The sequence below is a fragment of the Pogona vitticeps genome, chromosome 1 (genome assembly GCF_051106095.1).
Source record: "Pogona vitticeps strain Pit_001003342236 chromosome 1, PviZW2.1, whole genome shotgun sequence".
Lineage (NCBI taxonomy): Eukaryota > Metazoa > Chordata > Lepidosauria > Squamata > Agamidae > Pogona > Pogona vitticeps.
In genome coordinates, this window is record NC_135783.1 from 305,813,447 (window position 1) to 305,833,763 (window position 20,317).

At 39.4% G+C, this 20,317-nt stretch overlaps 1 protein-coding gene across 1 annotated transcript in view; it reads left to right on the forward strand.

Moving 5' to 3' along the window:
• Nucleotides 1-20,317, forward strand: part of FMN1 (formin 1) — a 240,870-nt gene that overhangs the window by 29,784 nt on the left and 190,769 nt on the right. Inside the window, exon 2 of the mRNA XM_020806176.3 lies at nt 230-1,964. Within this exon, the coding sequence (XP_020661835.3) occupies nt 350-1,964 (1,615 nt within the window). The 5' untranslated portion in view covers nt 230-349. The remainder of the gene's footprint in view (nt 1-229; nt 1,965-20,317) is intronic.

Genomic DNA, 20,317 nt, shown 5'->3' on the forward strand with positions numbered 1-20,317 from the left:
TTAGAGGAGGGACTTGAAGCATATGGAAATACTAAAAGTGTGATGGTGGGCAAGGAGTCTTAAAGGAACATGATTGATAACTGCAGAATGGTTATCACATAACACTCCTAGTAAGAGGCGGTATCTTAGATTCTTTTTAAAGGAGCCGAAATATAGGTTACTTTTATTTCTTTGAGGGGCATGTAGCTGTACTTTGTTTGTGATGATCTTTTCTTTTCCTTTTTAACAGGAAAAATGTACTGTGGAAGATTAATCAGATGCCTCCTTTCCTTTTCTTGCATCACATGGTGTGTCATGCAAGATTATTGACCTTATAATTTTTAAATGCGTGCCTAATTAGACAGACACAATGGAAGGCACTCATACTGTCCTCCAGTTGCACAGACCCATTATGGAGCTTTGCTACGTCAGTTTCTATCTTCCAAAGGGGAAAGTGAGAGGATTCACATACAAGGGCTGTGTAACTCTGGACGAGTCCAACAAACGTTTCCGTAACTGCTACCAAGTGACGGAAAGTTCAGCAGCAGTCGAATCGAGTAGTCAGGCCTGTGAAAATATTAGAGAGATTTTCTTCAAGCAAACAACCACCAAGGATATTCTCACCGAGCTTTATAAACTAAATGCAGAAAAGGAGAAGCTCTTGGCTACTCTACTAAGTTCGAGCCACGTTTTAGGTGTCAAAATGGGAAATCAGGATGGAAAACTGCAAGAGGTTTCGGAAAGCGTGGAATGCAAAAATGATGCGAATCTGGGATTCAAGGATCAGCAAGAATCTCTTCTAGAATCCACAGAGAAGAAATCTGCCCTGAAAACCAAAAAAACAAGGAAATCTAGCAAAAGAAGAGAGAGCATTGAGGACTTCATAAACAAGAAAATTAAAAGAAAGATCCCTGCAGTTACGGAGCCTTCAGCATCAAACCAAAAAGAAAAGTCTCTGGGAAGTGGCAAATTACCTTCTGCCAAATATCCTGCTGATGTCTCTACCAGTTCTTTCACATATCTCTGTCAGGAGAATGTGGAAGACAAGGACAATTTATCATCCGATGTCAGTAAAGTACCAGACAACTCAAGGCAAGAGAAGCATTTGCTTGAGAACAGTGGTGCTTTTGGGTCTGATACAGATCTCTCTGTTTCTTTCTCCGAATATGACAATGATGTCTTTGGACACTGTTTTGCACATTCCAGCCATAGTTTGTTAGATGATGTAGAGGGCACTCTTAAAGGGATGAGGGTGCAAGAGGGGAGCCTTTTGGAGAACTCTTTCCAAGAAACCTCAGCCAGCAGACCTGATAAGACTGAAGTAGCTGAAGTGGTGCATGAAGAACCCTGTGGCCTTGTGGGAGCAGTCAATAAAACCTTGCTGAAAGTTATACAGAGTGACAGGTTAGATGAAACTGCAGAATGGAAGAGATTACAGCAGACTTCAAGCCCTCTAGGACTGATATACAAGGGAAGAGAGCAAAGAAATACAGTACCACAGGAGAACAACAAACATTTGTCTCTACACTTGCCAATAAATTTGAATCCTGATATTTGTCAGACCCGGATCAATGTTAAACAGGAAGATAAAAGGCCACTGTCTCCATCTTTAGTAGCAGTTAGCAATGTTTTTAATAATTCATACCCACCATCTAATACGTACAAACAGATGTCTCCTCTGCCTTCTCCTTTATCTTCGTGTCTGCCTAGCCCACAGCTCCACCACAGAATACTTCCATTGCCTGTCCTTGATGCAGAACAAGAATCTCCGTTTATTGACTCTCCCAGTTCGAGACATTTGACGACAAATTTTCCACCGGGTAAGGATTTGGAAGCACAGCCGCATCCCAGGTTTTCTGAATGTGGACATCCGAGACTTTCTATGAAACAGCCAGGCCTTTATCAAGGTGCCAATGTGGACCATTTTGGCAAAATCATCCCTCAAGAAAAAAGCACTATTGAGCAACTGCAGCAACTGCATCCAGGTTAGTTGTATTTAAAATACCTTATTTAAAATAAGTCAAAGTGGAGCATAAGCTGCTGAGAACTTGTCTTGTGCAAGACAAGTACTGAGAACGTGTCTTGTGCAAGAACTTGTCTTGTATAAGTCCCTGTCTTGGGATTTGTATAAGACCAGGTCCTAAAGAATTTTGTAAAGTCAAACATATGCCATCAAAATTATACATATTTTCTAGCAATTGGAGGAAAATGTATTTGAAATCATAGTGGCATGTTGGATATTTGCCAAACACTTCATATGCTGTATAGATGAAATAAGAGTTCTTCCTCTGTTTAGCAGTCAAGCCTACTTATGAAAATAAAAATATTAAATGCAAGTGAAGATGCAAATGATCAGTGGGATTTGTTGTGTTACAAGGCACAATGTTAGTAAAGTAGTTATTGTTTATTGTAGCATTTGATATTGATCAGTCCTGCTCCACAGTCAAGCTGTTGTTTCTTTCTTTAAATATATCTTGTCTATTTGTGGAAATCTTTTTCTTGCTTTTTCAATATAGACCTAGAAAACTGACAAAAACTATATTTTATCTTTCCTTGGAATGTAGTTTGCATTTGGAATATAACTTCCAGTGTATTTCTGAATGCCATCATAACAACTCTGTAAAACAAAGCAGTATCTGAATATTGTTCCATGTTCGCTATAATGAATACAGATTTACTGACTGTGTGCATAACTGCATATATATTGTTGATTCATTTATACTGTTTAGAAACCTGTGTCCTATTCAATCTACTCTTTGCACTTAGGGCATTTTTTTTAAAAAAAGCTGAAATATTCAAAATATAGTTAGTAATTCAGTTTTCAGTCCAGAGACTTATAGTTGGTGTGTTGCAAAATTATGCTATTTGAAGAAACATACAGATCTGATGTTATATGTGATGAAGACAAAATAATCAACAGAAATTGTAGACAGGATGATTGGACACAACTTTCAATACATTGACCTGTCATAGCTTCTTAAAGTCTGCCAATTCAAACTATGACTGGGCAAATTGTGACCAATCAGACACCGAGGGACTGCATCTCCCATCACATCCCAATATGGGTTCTGTTGGCTGAGGGAACATTCAAATAAATACCGCAGAAACCTTACCTCCAATTATTCAAGCAATGTATTTGCAGTACATTAAGGTTTCCATATACATCACAAATAATTTCTTATTTTTTCACAATGCTGAAGAGGGAAAACCTGAACTAAGCAAGCAAAAGTTTGGAAGAGTTAAATACAGCTTCCTAGCTCAAAGGCCTTCTGTAGTGCTAACTGAAGCCACAAGGAAATTATAGCTACAGTAGTGAGTCAGATGCACCGTGTTCAATCTCTGTCACTTCCTTTTCTGCAGGCAAGCCTCAAAGCTGCTTAAAATCTATACTGCAATGAGAAATCAGAATTATTGGACGGAAATAGAGCTATGATAATATTTCATGGATGGGAGTTTCATTAATTGGAAGAAATTTTTTATGATGTTTATATACATTTTAGTGTATTTTAAAAAATTTGCCTTTACAGAAGCAAGTTTAGCTATTTAACAAGTTTTTAACCTGCATCCCAATGTGCAGTCAGCAATTCTCAGCATTCAGACCCCCAGATATTTTGAACTCCTCAAATCCCTGACTACTGGGCTTGCTAAATGGGGCTTTTAAGAACTGAAGTCCAACAATATTTGAGACTCAGAGTTGTAAGTCACTGGCTTAGAAGTCTGTGAAAACATGGATGCAGGAGAACTAATGATTTTTGAGCACTGTCTACAGATCGGAATAAGTAAATCTCTGCAGGTGGTGGCTCTTACAGTCATCAATGATGAGGCTTATGTATCTCTTGGGAAGGTAATTCTGAAAGATGTGGTGCCACTACTGAGACTGCCCTATTCCTAGTAATTGTCAATTAGTACCTGCTCTGATGGGCCAGAGACTCTGTCATTAGGTTTGGGAAGGTTCTTACACATGTTAATGTTTAGATGGGTCCCAAACTTTGAGCTGAGTCTCGATTGCAAAAGGCAGACAATGTAAGTAATACCAACTAGGTGTAATATGAACTGAACATGTAACTCCCATAAGCTTCTAGCCGTCTATCTTACTAGTTGCAGTTTATGATGCTTCTTCAAGGACAGCACCATATAGAATTGATAATAGTAATCTAACCTGAATGGAACCAAGACGTGTGCCAATGTGCTATGCCAGCTTCCTCTGTGTTAGGCTAGAACTGTTAAAATCAGCACTCCTGGCAGTAGTGCATCCATAGACAGCACTGAGTCCAAAATTACTTCCAGACCAGGTGCCTAGAGCTTTGGGGAGGAGAGGGATCCCATTCAAAGTCAGTCTTAAATCTCTGTCTATGTTAATGGATTTCCTAACCTTCAGTACTGCCATCTTAACTGGAATAAATTTGAGTTTGCATCCATTCCAATGTTGTTTCCAAACAGTATTCAGATTTTGAGTTACTTTCCTTAATCAGATAGTAGAAAGGACATGTAGAGTGTATGTCATCCATGTATTGATGAAACTTATCTTAAATCTCCAGATACCGTCTGGCAGTTTCACATACTGTAGATGTTTAAAATCAGGAGGATTAAGAAAGAGCAAAACACCACCTTTTTGGTCCATCTCTTTGGGAAGTACTAGGACCATCTTCATGCCAGCCCAGGGAGTGCCACCCAAAGAGATGGTCCACAAGAGTACAACAGTGATTTAGCATACAAATTTCAAATATTTGTCTCAGTACCAGAGTACAGTACCGTCTGTAATATTGTTTGTAAAATGAGTTGCTGGATATTTCTATGTATGACCGCAGCGCCAAGCATTCATTCTACGTTGCCAATCTTGTTAAGGACTGACTTCTGAATAGACATAATTAGTTGTTCGTAGACAGTAGGGAATGATCAGTTTTAAATTCAGTGCTTCTTTATAGTGACTCATCCAAGGTACGGAATATAGGAGGAATGGACAGAGAATTAGCCAGATTCTCAGATAACCCTATCTAGATAGTCCTCCTGATCTGGTCTAAGCTTTTGCCTGGGTAAAAACTTAGAACCAAACTTGGAACCAAAGTGATGTGCAGAACAAGTAAAAAAATGGTTTTGCAACTTAGCAATAAAATTTAATGATTGATAGCGATAAGGTAATACTGGTATTGCTGCCCATCAGCCTTCTTCTTCCTCTAGCATGGCTATTTATTTATTTATTTATTTATTTATTTATTTATTTATTTATTTATTTATTTATTTATTTATTCATTCATTCATTCATTCATTCATTCATTCATTCATTCATTTATCTATTTATCTATCTATTTATTTATCTATCTATCTATCTATCTATCTATTTATTTATTTATCTATCTATCTATCTATTTATCTATTTATTTATTTATATACCGCCCATCTAGAACGTATCTACTCTAATCTTCAGCCCTCCAGATATTTTAGACTTTGACTCTCAGAAACCCAAGAGTTTTTGCAGGTTGAAGTCCAAAACAGTTTGGGGAACAAAGGTTATGAACAAGTGTTCCATCTTTTTGCTTCAGTTCCAGCTGCTTTGTTCAGGTTTTGTGCAATTGATTGTGCCAGCACCACTTCCCACTTCACTCTATGTGATGTAATGACCCTCAGTTTGATGCCACCCTCCACCAGGTTTTGTGCTTGACTGCCTATGGCTTTCTATAGAAGAAACTCAACTTTACATGGTCACTGATTTTATGGTGTTGTAAATTAACAGAAGGGTGTCTATATGCTGAAAAACTATGGTTCATAAAGTACTGGATATTGCTTTTGCAGGAAGAGCTGAATGATCAAAGTTGTATCTGTAAGGTACATTTCCTGAGAGGAAATGTTGCCATGTTGTCCAGTTTCCACCAAGTAACTTTCTTCCAAAACACACACACACTCTCTCTCTAGCAATTGCTAGGACAAGAAATTGGATCTGTGAACTCAAAAGGAACACAGAAGCTTAATAAATAAGAGGCACTCGGTCAGAAAGTCTTGTGATCAGCTCTTATGTGATGCCTTTGGAAAAATCAGTTTATAAAACAAAAAGGCCCTTTTACAGACTTGTTGAAAGGAAGACAGCTGATATGCCATTTGTTGATGTGTTCTGAACAAGATACTGTGAGAAAAGGGCTCCAGCTTTACTTTTCCTACAAGACCCCCTTAAGCAACATTTGGTATTGTTGTTTCTATGTAAGTGTAACTTGCTAATGAAAGGCAATCACTCAAGGGTATCAAAGTGAAGTGAATTGGAGTGAAAGTCCAGAAACAGCTTTATCTTGGTCATAGATTAATTGCTCAGAAATCCTTAGGACAAAAGAACAATGCCAGTTTCCTGTTTGAATTTAAAAGTAAATCTTGCTTGTTCAAGATTTTCTTTTAAATTTACCCTTGTTCTGGTGGCCATGGCTAACGTGGGTACCCCTTGGAAAGGTTTTATACAAATTTCCTTTTACTAAAACTCTCATTCAGGAGCAGCATCAAATGCAGAGCAAGTTCAAAAGTGTGTGATACAAATTTACCCAAAGCTTTATCTATCTAGGTGCTGTGGAAGATGGGGAATTCCCTGGATGCCATCACTCCAAATAAAATCTAGTTGAAATTCATGATGCCTGTTGTGGTGGGGGTGGATTCTAACATTATGTTTTTATGATATATTATGTTTATGATAATATTATGTTTTTATGATGTCAAATGCTTAGTTCTGAACACTTTCAGCCACTCTGTAGACTTCTAAATCTCATGGAAAATTACTCTGAGCAACAAAGCATGTGTCCAATACAAAAAGAAACAGTATTATCTATGCTACAGCAGTAAGCACTATGCCTGTGCATTACAATCAGATATTGCATTGCTGTTCAAAATTTTCCTTTTGAAACCCCTACAAGAAACCAAAAGGACTGGCATGTGCTACTGAGATTGATGCCATTTTAGGTTTCCATGACTGCAGGGATACATATGTCTAAATCCAGTCCTCTACAACAAAATTTATTGGCTAAGAAGAAATGTTCTGGGTGCAAAGCTGAACTTATTTCAATTGGATTTACTCCAGGGTCAGTGGGTATAAGATGCTCAGTGACTTATTTTAACATAAATATGTATTGGTTTGCATTTTAAGAGGCCTTTGATGTAGTAATCAAATAATTATGATTGTTAGGAGTTAAAACCATTGGAAAGATTTGAACTTTGGTTATCTTCTTTTTGCAGAGAAAAGTGTGGAGAGATTTGCACAGTCTCTCCCATTTCTTTGGAAAAGAAAAATTATTAGACTGTTCTTGGTTAAAGGAAATTTAAAAAATGTTCATTGATAGTTCATGGCCTTGTTCTTTTGTATATGTTGTGAGGAGCTGCATTTCCACACATCTATCAATGGACAGAAAATGGAAGAGAGATGGAAGGAAGCAAGAGGCGTGAACGGGCCATCTCAGAAACATTAAGGGAGTGACTAAAGAGTATTTGGCCCACCATCAGTGTCATGTTTCTCACTGTTCGTTTCTATTTATTCTGTCGACTACAAGAAGTCAACACTAATCAGGAGTAGACCCAAACTTTTGGCATGAGTACATGATATATTTCATTGAGCCAGCAGAACATGGTTTTGTTTTGCTTTGCAGTGTTTCTAATTCACATTATTTTGTCTTGGTTTTTGGCTTCTATTACAGCTTATATTGGTCCTTAGGGTCAATTGTTGGGCATGTCCAGATGACGTGTAGGTAATGAAAGCTGTTCAGCCAGCTTCAGTTTTTTTACTGTATCTCCCAGAATTCTGCCCGGGGGCATTCTTGGTGAATTCCAAGAATGCCCCCAATAGTGCAAAAATAAAATAAAATCTGAAAGTCTTATTCCAAATTCATGCTGAGGAGGCATTTGAAACCTGATCTATTGAGTGTTTATTCCACATTGTTAGATTATTCAATTTGGTAATGTTTCAGCATCTTATTTATAAAGACCTGTTTAACTAAACTGGAGATTTTGATGATTTTCAACATATTCTTGTTACAATTTTTTAAATTTGTTTTTAGTATGGTGCTTGGGATGAAAGACTGACTTGCTGCATAAAAGTGAATAATATTTTGCTTCCATCTCAGTTCTTTATATCAATGCAAATAACCTTGTGTGAGGAATATTTGACAGTGTGTTGGATTTATTTCCTGTTAGTTCTTGAACTTTCAAAGGCGACAGTGATGCCTTCTTGAGTAATGTAATATAATTGTATACTACAGCAGACGAAATGAACCGAATGACAAGTTTTAAGAGATCCAAGCAGGCTCAGTTGTACAGGTCATCTTAAAGTCTAGAATGTTCCTTAGTTGTGCCAGAATTTACTAATGATGGCAAAAGAAGTTCTTAAGGTTTTTTCTTCTTCATCTTAATGGCTTCCCTTTCCCTCCCACCCCATGCCAGTGCCACTACAATTAGGAAAGATGAAAGTGACATGCTGAGAGAGAGAGAGAAAGAAGGGGGAGGGAATCGTTCCCTAAGAAATGAATAGGGATCAAGAACTGTTGGGAAATGCAGGCTTTGGTTTCAAATGCAAGTCATGAGGAGCAATTAGTAGTACCCTGTTGTCAATCCCAAACTGTAATTTTTCCAACTACCAAAGCCTAACATAGACCAAAAAAAGGGGGGGGGCATGGAAAGGTACTTGGAGACCAGGGATGGCGCATGCTTCCTGCAGGCCACATGATTCCAACCCTGTCCAAAATCAGTCTATACAGATATCCAGTTCTGAATCCATGTGCCTGCCCAATACTACAAAGCAGACACATCTTGAATATGTAGGATCGAAGTAATGTATAAGTCATTTAAATGTGAGCATCTAAAGCATATAGCCAATTCATCTCCTTCTCCCCCTATAATATACTGTATTTTTTAAAATTAAAATATTTTTACCCTGCCTTTCTCCTCAAAAGGATCCAGATCTTACAAGCTTCCAGAAGCATTCTTCTTACAATTGTACATGATGACAGCCCTAATCAGGAATTTTGTATTAAGAGTACAATGACCACACAAAGGGAGAGAATGAGGATGAGCTTGATAGCCCCATCCCATCCCTTGTGCCCGCTGTCACTATCCTGGTAATAATTGCAGACATCTGCAGCCGTGAGTCTTTCATAGCCCTGTGTAGAATTGCTGGTAGAAGTCAGAAATGGAAAAGGTTACTCCTTGGGACTAAAACTCTGTCATACTTTAACTGGTACAACTTTTCCCATCTGTAGAATAGGTCTAACTCCACTGGGAACTTGCCAGAATAATAGTAATAAGAGGAGGAAAGCTCTTCACTGCAAAAGCTGATGCTCACACATAGAAGATCATGAAAAGGTTGATGGGCTCTCTACTGACTGAGTTCATTCATATCCACCACTGGTATCTCACTTCTTTTGAAGATACTGATTTTTGTTTTGAATGTACTCGTAGATTAAGCTTTAAAACTGAACTCCCAGATTCTGGTATTATCCAGGAATGCTTTTGCACTTATCTTGTACTCATTCCTGGAAATGTATTTGACCATGCTGACAAATGTCTTAGTTACGGTTATTTTACCTTATTGCAATGAGCTCTTTTAAGTGGGTGCCCATGAAGAGTATTCAGAAACTTCTTCTAGTTCAGAAGGTGATGGCCAGAGCAGAATTAGAGCAAACTTGTGCGTTTCCCATGTTACAATATTCTTCTAGCTTCTAGTCCATTTCTGGACATGCTTCAAAGTGTGACGATCTACAAAGACTGAATTTCTTCATTCTCCCTTACTAGCCAGCTTGGATCCTCAGGGAAGGCCTTATTTTGTGCTCTACCAATTTTTCAAACACGTTTGACAGGGACAGCCTTTGTTGTTTTTCCTCTCTGGCTCTGGTATACTCGGCGAGACCAAGATCCAGTGACATTCTGTTGGTAGGTAGAATACTTTTTTTAATTTCACCAGATCTTTTATATGAAGTCTGACCAGTGAATATGTAGACAAGGAGTTTATCTGGTTTTCTTCCATCAGTGTGTTATTTGTTTGGTTTTTATGAGTTTCTGTGTTTATTGTTTTTTATAGCTTTTGTTATCTACCTGAACCGCATTTAGTGGGAAAGCAGAGAGCAAATGTTACTGCTTCAGAAACAGCTGCCAGTAACTCTGATTTGCTGTGGTGACTAACCTAAAGCATCTTGTGACAACTGTGATCATCATATGAATTGCACGCTTGGGCTATTAGAGTGTCTTTTCCTGTTTTTACCAATTATGTTTATTTTCTTCTGTTGCAGATTTTTTTATATATATGTGTAGCAATAATATCTTACAGGATTATTGGTACTGGGCTTTTTCTAGTAGAGAGGGAGCAACATTAAACCCAAATTGTTCTTTATGTGTTACAAACATTTATTGAAGGCTTTTTTAGGACAAAGAAGAATTTTCTTGGCAATGAGCCATGGTTACCTTGCCAGTTAATCCACTTGGTAATTGTTAGCCTTCTGATCTTCTTCAGAAGCTGGAACACTATCCCACATTTCATAATTAGCAATGATCATTGCTCTTTGTTGTTCTGTCTTATAGTGTTTTAAAACAGTGGGAAGAGGGTAGATGCAAATAAATCGAACTGAAATGTTTTGAGATTCAGATGTTTTGTATTTATTTTCTGGTTTATTTAAAATTGCAAGTAGCCTCCTGCTTGTGAAGAAAAGGCAAAGTTAGGGGCAACACCCTATTAAAGGCAATATTGAGATGCTGTTTATACATGTTTAAACAGTAATTAAAATACAGAAATAGAAATGACTGCATTGTATGAGCAAAGAGTACTGTTAGTAATTAAGAAAATTACAATTTGTGAATGGTTCTCTCTTCTCTCTATATAACAGAGGCGGTTCACACAGCAGCCCACTTGGTCAACATCAATAATTGAATTAATCATTCCCAGAATTATGTTTTTGCAACAGTATAAAGCAAACAGAAAACCAGAAAACAAAACAAAACATTCCTCAAAGCACACACACACACAAAAACACCACCACGACAAAGTGTGCTGCTAATATACCACCCCATAGTGCTTAAAACACCCTGTAACGGAGTTCTTCTTCAGCTGAGGGCGCACTGGTTGTAAAGGCGGGAAAAGGGGTCGGAGGCTGATCTAACTTTTCAACAACAATTTCTTTATTTTTAACAGCATTCAGTTCAACAGAATCAAACGGGTTTCAGGCAAAATCTTGTATTTCTTGACTCTGGCATCTAGGGGTCTTCCCGTCTCTTTCAAAAGGGAGCTGAGCCAAAACGTTCCCGATCTGTCAGAGGTCTCAGGGGGGCACTCCGCACCACGCAAACTGTCCCACAACACGGGTGCTGAGCCCAATCCCCCTCTGGTGGTTTCTGTTGAAAAGAGGGACCAGGTCGGATCACTATCCTCCCTCCAGGGTGGTTTCTGGGGTAGACGACCACTGTCCATTCTAGCGGGTCGAACCCATGTCCTTTAGTACCAGTTAGCGAGGGATCAGGTAACAACCCTCCTCCCAACTGCAGATTGGGAAAGTCCTTTAGGATCCCGGACGCCTCTTCGTAATCGCACATAGGCTCAGTTTGCACCCCGTGACTTACGGTTCTTCCCAGCTCCCCATCCGTGGCCAAACTGAATACGTGCGTGTTTTCTTCCCCTTTTATATCCTCCCACAATATCAAGTCCAACTCCTCCCCTCCTTCATCTGCCAAACACACTTCTGCCGGTTTCTGGGGTATCACTTCCTCCTGATCTATTTCTATTAGTATGCCTTCCGCGCATCCACTTTTGGTCACTGTATTCTGTGACTCGGAGGATGGCACACTGCTCTTCTCGCCTTCACACACCCTCTGGGCAGTTTGCAATTTAATTATGCAGACTACACATTCTGCTGCTAATTTACTTTAATCAGAAGGATGGAAGGCTGAGTGAACCTTGAGCTGGCTACCTGGGATTGAATCTGAGTCATGGGCAGAGTTTTGGCTGCAGTTTTCCAATTTAACTACTGCGCCATGAAGCTCCATATAAGACTAAAAACAGACAGATATTCCATATTCAGAACATTCAGGTAAGAAATGCAAAACACTTTTGGTTGTGCATTTGTTAAAGATTTACAAGTTGTGATCTATGAATGTTTGAATGATGAGCAACAAAAGCAGTAAAGAAAAAAAGGAGACTAGGGAAATAAGTAGAGATTGAGGTATTCATATATGAATAAAAATATTCCCCACCACAGGTGGAGATAATGAGAGTCTACTCACGATTATGCTACTGCCGCAAGCTCCATGGAGCCTTCCTATCACTCCTTGCTCGCGATAGATTAGCTGGTCCTGGCAGAAGGCGGGATGACAGGCCTCTCTGCCAAGTCACAGAGTGGCTAATCCATTGTGAGCAACGGAGTGATAGGAAGGCTCCGTGCAGCTCGCGGCAGCGTTGTAATCATGAGTGGACAGTCTGGCCCCATGCGGCTGGACCCTCGTTATTTCCACCTGTGTGGGGGGGAATATTTGTATTCAAATACGAATACCCCCATCTCTAAAAATAAGAAGCTGAGTTTCATACAGTGGGGTCTTGACTTAAGAACGGCTTGAGTTAAGAACACTTTGACTTAAGAACCGCTCTCATAGGAAAATATTGACTTGACTTAAGTACTTAGATTTGAGTTACGAACTGAAAAAAAACCACGTGGGAGGCAGGGAAAGTGCAAAATGTGAACTTTCAGTTAACTGTTGGCCAGTGAAAAGGGTGCCTGTCTGCTTCCTCACTCCTCCCAGCATTTAGAGAGTGGATTGGGAGACAGTCTTCAGACTGCCTGGTACTCTACTGCCTGGACTGTATTTTCCCTGCCTTCCCTGAACCTTTCTTGACCTAAGAAAAAAAGAAACAAAATATCCCCCTCTAGTGGTCGAACGCGGAATAGCAGCTTCCCATTAGTTTCTATGGACGGAAAAGAGCAGATACGGATCAAATGGTTTTCAGTGCATTCCTATGGGAAAGGCAGATTTGACTTGAGAACTTTTTGACTTGAGAACCGCCTTCCAATACGGATTAAGTTCTCAAGTCAAGACCCCACTGTACTCAGGTCGGTGCTGTTTCTAGCTCATTGTAGTCTACATTTCCTTGGAAGCACTAGGATTTTGAACACAAGTGATTTCCAGACTTACTTTGACTTTCTGAGAATTCAACCTTCTGCATCCAAAAGCTTGTGCCCCCACATGAGCTCCAGCCCCTCCTGGTTCATACAGGATTGGCTTAGAACATATGGAGCTATTTCCTAAGGTGGAAACAGCTCCTCCACATGCTCAGGAACACAATGAAAGCAGATTCCATCCTCCACCCCAACCCCAGCTCTTTTCTTTGGAACGGCTGTTGTATCTCTGAGGCTGTAAGAAAGGAGAGGTGCCTTCTTCCCACTCTTTTATACCCGTGATGTATAAAAGATCTATATACTCTTGTGATGGCTCTTTCATGCTCGGCTGGTACAGAGTGCAACTCCGCCTCTCCACTTGAAGAGAAAGAAAAAAGATAATGCAAGTTAAATAAATGGGTGGAAGCTAAGTGTTCCTTAATTTCAATTGGAATTTATCAGGATTTGAAGAAAAAGTCAGAAATGCAGGGTAGTAGGAATAACTCCAGGCCTCTCTAGTCATTTCCCTGACAGGACTAAGGGAGACAGAAATGTTGAGTTAGACAGAGTGCATAATAGTGATCCTAGCTGCTTGAAGCCCATTGAGGTCAATGGGTTTTAAGCAGCTTAACTATCCATAGAAATGTAACTACTGCCACTTTATTGGGAAAGGAATGGGGAACATATATTAGTCAGAGATGTTGGGAAGTCTTTGGTCTGAGTCCCAATTCTAAATCTGAATCTGAGTCCTAAGTCCAAGTCTTTGGTACCAAGTCACAAGCACAAATCCCTATTAAAAACAATTGTTGCTGTTTTTCCCCAGAAAAAAAGGAGGATGTGGGTGAGTTATGAGTCATGAGTTGAGTCCAAGTTGTGTTCCCGGTGCAACATAAGTCTGATTTGACAATGAATCCTGTGGCTTGAGTCCCCATCCCTGATATTAGTTTCCTATAAATTAAAAGCAGAGTAGTTCAGATGACCTGTATTTGTTTCTGAGGTTGTGGTGCAATTCATAACGAGGGCCCTTCTATTGATCTCAAGTACATTCAAGGATAGGGTTGCGCCTACATTTTGAGATTGTGAACTATAAGTGGAAACACGTTCTTTATGGTTAAACGTAAACCCAAACTCTCAACAACTGCTATTGCACTGACTGCTGACTTGCATTTATGAAAATAACATCATAAATGACCCAACACAGAGAGTTAATTACTTGATGTTACCTCAAACATAATACTTTTCAATGGTAACCATTGAAATAACAATTAATGGGTAGCCTGCAATGTGTTTAGGATCAGAATCGGGCCATGTATTTCAGGAATTGGCTGCAGGGCATTCAGTTGTGTTTTCACAACTGAAAGCATAGAAAACAGACAAATCCTTGTTTAGTGATCAAAGATAAACACAGTTGTGTAAACTGATCTGAACGGGAACCTGACACTGACAAGGTCATTGCTTTATAGATGCATCTTCCTGTTCCATGTCAGCCTATTCATTCTTGCAGGTAATAAAGTAAATGGGCTGAGTGTTTTAGTTTCATATTTCTCAATTGTTTTAAAAACGTATCTTGAAAAGAGGTCTAGAAAGACAATAACAATACAAACCCATGTATGTTTGCTCAAAAATAAGTCTGACTGAGTTGAACAGAGCTTTTTCATAAGTAACTTGCTATAGATCTTCAATAAAATAGCCAAAGTGGAGTAAGGGCATTCGAGAGTCATCCTGTAGGGTCATCCACCCGTGTTTGGAAAGGTCACTTAAATGTCTTCGTATTCTTTGTGTTGGAAGCAATCCAGTGCTGCATCTGGAGTGAAAGGATCAGCTGATGCAGTACTGTCATTGCCCAGGAGATACCTAAATGTGTTCATATGAACATAAGAAGAGCCCTGCTGGATCAGGCCAAGATACAGGCATCCTGTATCTCACAGTGGCCCCACCAGATGCCACCAGAACATGAGACAACTAGATCCCTATCTCCAGATACCACTCTCCTGCATCTGGCATACTCCTCACATTCCTTGGGGAGGCTACGTCTGTGTCCTGGACTTAAATTGCCACAAGTTCAGGGGGATGTAAGCTTTCAAATGTGTGCAAACTCCATCTGGTTAGGGCAGTGATGTGTCGCTGTAGATGTAACAAGCAGCACGTGCTAGGAATTATTCTTTCTTCTGATGCTTCTCCAGTATCTGTCCTCTAAGTTGTGTAGATTCAACTTAGAGGACAGATTGTGTAGACTGCTTACTTTTCTAGTAATTCTAGCTCTATTGAGAGTGATATGTAACATGTTTTAAAGCCCTAATTGTTATTTTTAAAGTGGCAGAAAATGCAGCCTGGAGAGAGGGGATTGTATTCTCTACCGGCTGGAAAGCTTAATATTAAAGGTTTATAAATATTGTCACATGTTGTGTTTTAATGGTGTTTATTGTGTTTTATTTGCTTGTGAGCCATCCTGGGTCTCTATGAGGAGAAAAGTAGCATAAAAATAATAACTAAATCAATCAATACAGGAAACTAAAAAAAAAAAAAAAAAAGCACAGCACTTCATAGAGTATTACAGTGTCCAAAAACAAGTTTGAAGATACAAAAGTTTGAATTTTACTTGCTGTATCACAATGAGAGGATGAAGGGGTTTCAAAATTCCCCCTCTCTCTCCTAGATGATCCAGTGACAGAACAGACATGAAAGGTGTCATTTCAAATCAAGCTTATTCATTGATATATATTGGAAGGATTTAAAATTTGGTTGTTCCTTTTTCAGTGCAAGAAAAGCATAGTGAAGTCTGCCAAGTCTCTCCTTTCTCTTGACAGACAAAAAAAAAACGATCAGTCTGGATGCTTCTTGGAAACAAAAAACTTTTACTTACCCTTCAAGGCTTTGTTCTTTTATATGTAAATAACGCATCTATCTTTGGAGACCAGAAAACAGAGGTGGGGGAAAGGCAGTTAACAATGGGTGCAACAGGAAGGAACAGGCAGTCTCAGAAACTCTGAGGGACAAAAAAAACCCTCTGAGTTTAGTGGTAGATAGAGGGCATGCTCTCCACTGGCACTTAATGTTAAAATAGAAGAATGCAAGATGTCATTTTTCCAACAGGGTATTTACACATACTAGCAATCAACTTTTGGCTGATATCCTGTTGCGTAGCCCCATAAGCATAATTTAACATTTCATGCATAGTAGCTACAGCAGGGCCAAGGCAGAAGTGCTACCCACAAAGCATGTTCACTAGTACATTGTGAAATCAGTCATGATGGGAACTGCCTGGCTGATGACACCATTGAATTGCATAATCTACTTTGTGTGGGCATGGTACTTGACAAAGTTAGGTAAAGGTTCCCCTTGACATTTAGTCCAATTGTGTCTGACTCTAGGGCACAGTGCTCATCCCCGTCTCCAAGCCGTAGAGCCAGCGTTTGTCCATAAACAGTTTCCATGGTCACATGGCCAGCGCAACTAGACACGGAACTCTGTTGCCTTCCCATCGTGGTGGTACCTATTTATCTACTCACATTTTTACATGGTTTTGAACTGCTAGGTTGGCAGGAGCTGGGACAAGCGACAGGAGCTCACTCCATTGCGTGGATTCGATCTTACGACTGCTGGTCTTCAGACCTTGCAGCACAGAGGCTTCTGCGGTTTAACTTCCAGTGCCACCACATCCCTTGATGAACTTACACTGGTGTAAATTTATGTTACATGTCAACATACATAATTCCAGCCACTGTCTCTTTTATAAGTGAAGTCCTGACAGATGAGAAGGATTGTTGAAGAAGTGAGTCCTGCAAGGATATGTTTTGTCATCTATCTTAAAATGAGCCATGTAACTTAAAAAAAAAAAAGAAGCCCTATAATACTTGGAACTTGGACTGTTGCTAAACATAGCTGGCTTTACTAAGGTTTTATTAGTTTGTCATGGAGGAATGCAGAGCTATTCTAATATAATTGTCAAAGGTTAAGAAATAATGCATATAAAGATTTGGGTGTTGGCTATATGTAGGATTTTAAAGTCTGTATGTAATAACTATGATTCAGGATGCCACTCCGAATGAAGAGGGCAGAGAGGACAGTGTATCTGCATGGCTTTTCATACGAACATGCGTTTTTAAATCAAACTGGTTAAAACAAGAGATCTTGTAGAGACATGAGCTCCTTTCCAAATTTCTCCCTTTCAAAAGAAGGAGAGCAGCGAACACCATGCTTGCTGTTGAGAAAGACTTGTTCCAGTGTGCAACAAAATGGCACATGTTACTGCAGTGTCATAAAGAATCCAAGAAGCTACAAAGATAACCTTACATCTGGAGGTAAGCAGCTCCCACTGAATACAATTGAAAGAGCTTGCTTGCCAACCTGTCAGTTTAATAAGGACTGGGATTTTCAAGTGCAGCAAGGGGGGGGGGGGGAGAGAAGCATTTTAAAAATGAGTTGGGTGTGGGGAATAGTAGTAGTCTAATGTACTCCCTGATCCACATTATTTTGTTGTGTTATCTGCAGGCATTGAAATAGGAAGGACATATATTGGTACTTAGGATGATGCTTTTCCATAATACTGAGCTCTAAAAGTATTAATCAAAATCATGTAGCAGAAAGGCAGATGCCTCTTCTGCTTCTTTAACTTAAATGGTTTTCTAGCACATCCAGAAGCTGCCAGGGTAAGGATCAATCTTGAGGTTGTTGTGGGGTTTTCGGGCTGTCTGGCCTTGTTCTGAAGGTTGTTCTTCCTAACGTTTCACCAGTCTCTGTGGCCGGCATCTTCAGAGGACAGGAGTCAGAAATATTATAATATTTTTATTGGAATAATTAATACAAATTATTATTACATATATCACACTGACACTGACTGACTCCAACTCTCTCTTCCCGCAGCTTCTGTCTGTCTGTGCAGTAGCAAGAAATGTCATGAGCTATCTCTCAGCTACTCAGCGTCATTCACTTGCATGTTCTGACCATGTGCAGAAATATTAAACAGTTATTTGCTATCATTTATTTTCACAACCGATTTTTACTTTTGCTTGTTTCTAGTGGAGGTGGGTTAGAAAAGCCTAGTTTTACGCAAACAAGCAAGTGAAATTAAGATTTTGCACTACATTTCCTTTTCTTTCCTGCTTTCCTTCCTTCATTCTTTTTTTTTCTATTTTAACTGCAAAAGATCGTAACATTTCTTCAAGCCTTCGTGGACTCCCTGTGAGGACACTGTGGCCTTCTGGGGAGTCTGCAGACCATAGGTTAAGAATTTAGGCTCTATATGATCTTTAATACATTTGTTTGAAGCTGAATAGGCCCTATATAGCGTGTGACAGAAGTGGATTAACAATATGGTGGTGTTGCTTGTATTCCAGTAGGCTCCATGGTGAGGATATATTGATTGTTTCCTCAAAACATGAGACTGTTTTGCTGGTGCACAGCATTTATCCATTCTTAATTACTTGTAACATTGTGTATAGTTAGATGTCTGGTATCCTGCTGTCTAGGCATTAATCAAAGCACGATTATTGTGGATGTTTCACATATTAGACATATTATTGTGGATGTTTCACATATTAGACAATATTAAACATATAAAATGCAGCCTTGGGTAGAAAAAAAATGAGAAAAAAAATCACCAGAAATCTCATTTAAAAGATTTGCTGGCAGGAGTGGGTTTGGATATGGTGCTTTTGCTGGAAACAGGATGTGCCAGATCCAAATCTGGCTACAAGACTGGGCTTTTAACTTATATGTCTGTCTAGATCTTGTAAAAGTAATTTCCTTCGCATTGAAATCAATGGGGTAGGAAGTTCAGAAGGCTATTGGAAGTTTGCTCTTCTGGCTCTGGGTATAAAGTCTACCACATCTCCTCCCCCATCATCCCACTCCGCATAGGACTGCTGTATAAAGGTTTACATTTGTGGATGCCTGGGGTGGCAGGGTTCAGCCAAATAATTCTGATGAGGGTATTTCTTGATTACAAGGCACAAGCCTATATGTACACTGTTTAAATACAAACTGTAATCCTGTGTGCCCTCAGAGTTTCTTTAAGCATGGCAGGATATCCTTCTGAGTAAACATGGGATGCATAGGATTGCTTGCTTTGCTACTAGGTCTTGTATGTGGTAATAAAATATCTTTGTCTCAGTTATGACGTTGAAATGAGGGGAAAGATGTTTTATTATACTAAGAAGCAAACCTGCAGAATGTAATACAAGAATATGGATTATTTTGTGTATTTTTAAACCAGCGTGAACAGAATCACAATAGGACAAAAAGCCTTGCCTTCTGGCATCTATCTATCTATCTATCTATCTATCTATCTATCTATCTATCTATCTATCTATCTATCTATCTATCTATCTATCTATCTGTCTGTCTGTCTGTCTGTCTGTCTGTCTGTCTGTCTGTCTGTCTGTCTGTCTGTCTGTCTGTCTAAACCAACCAACCAACCAACCAACCAACCAACCAACCAACCAACCAACCCACCCACCCTCCCTCCCTCCCTCCCTCCCTCCCTAATGTCAGGAAGTGGTGAATTTTTCTTTTGCTGCATTCCAGTTTGCTGCAATGCAGGATCTGCTCATAGGGATCCTAGTGCTGCATTGCTGAGTGCTGATCTTTTTGGGTGTTTTCATAGGCCATTTGATTATGTTTCCATAGGGTCATTTTTCTGCTGGTCAGTCTCCATCCCTCTGCACCCTTTGAATGGGTAAAATAAAAAGAGAAGGGAGGAGAGATTGAAGTAGACAGAGAGAAGGCAGTCTGTTTTGGAATTGAGACATCACAGAGCGATTCCATGTACATATGTGTGAACAGGCAGACCCAGAACGCCCAATGCATTCTGCTCTCCCCACATGTGGATGCACATACCAGGCTGATTTCTGTAAATCTGCCACAAAAATAACAGAATGTCCCAGAACAGTCGCAGAATGACCAGAGACACCAATGTCAAATTGCATGGCAGTTACCTAAGACCTCATTAGGAAGCAGGTAGAATCGTTTCTAAGTAAAGATGCTTCAGCAGGGGGTTGGACTTTGTGATCTGGAGGTCCCTTCCTGCTGTACAATTCTGTAATTCTGTGAGTGATTGTAAAGCATAACTAAAAAAAGCTATCCAGTACAGTAACTATTCTGAAATAAATGTATAGCTGTATTATATAGAAGATACTTCCGTGAAAGAAGGTGATAAAACTGGATAAAAAAATTGAAGTGAGGAGGACATTTCAAGTTATGTTCATTACCATCATTTTGATAGGGCAAATGTCTAAATATTCCTTGGG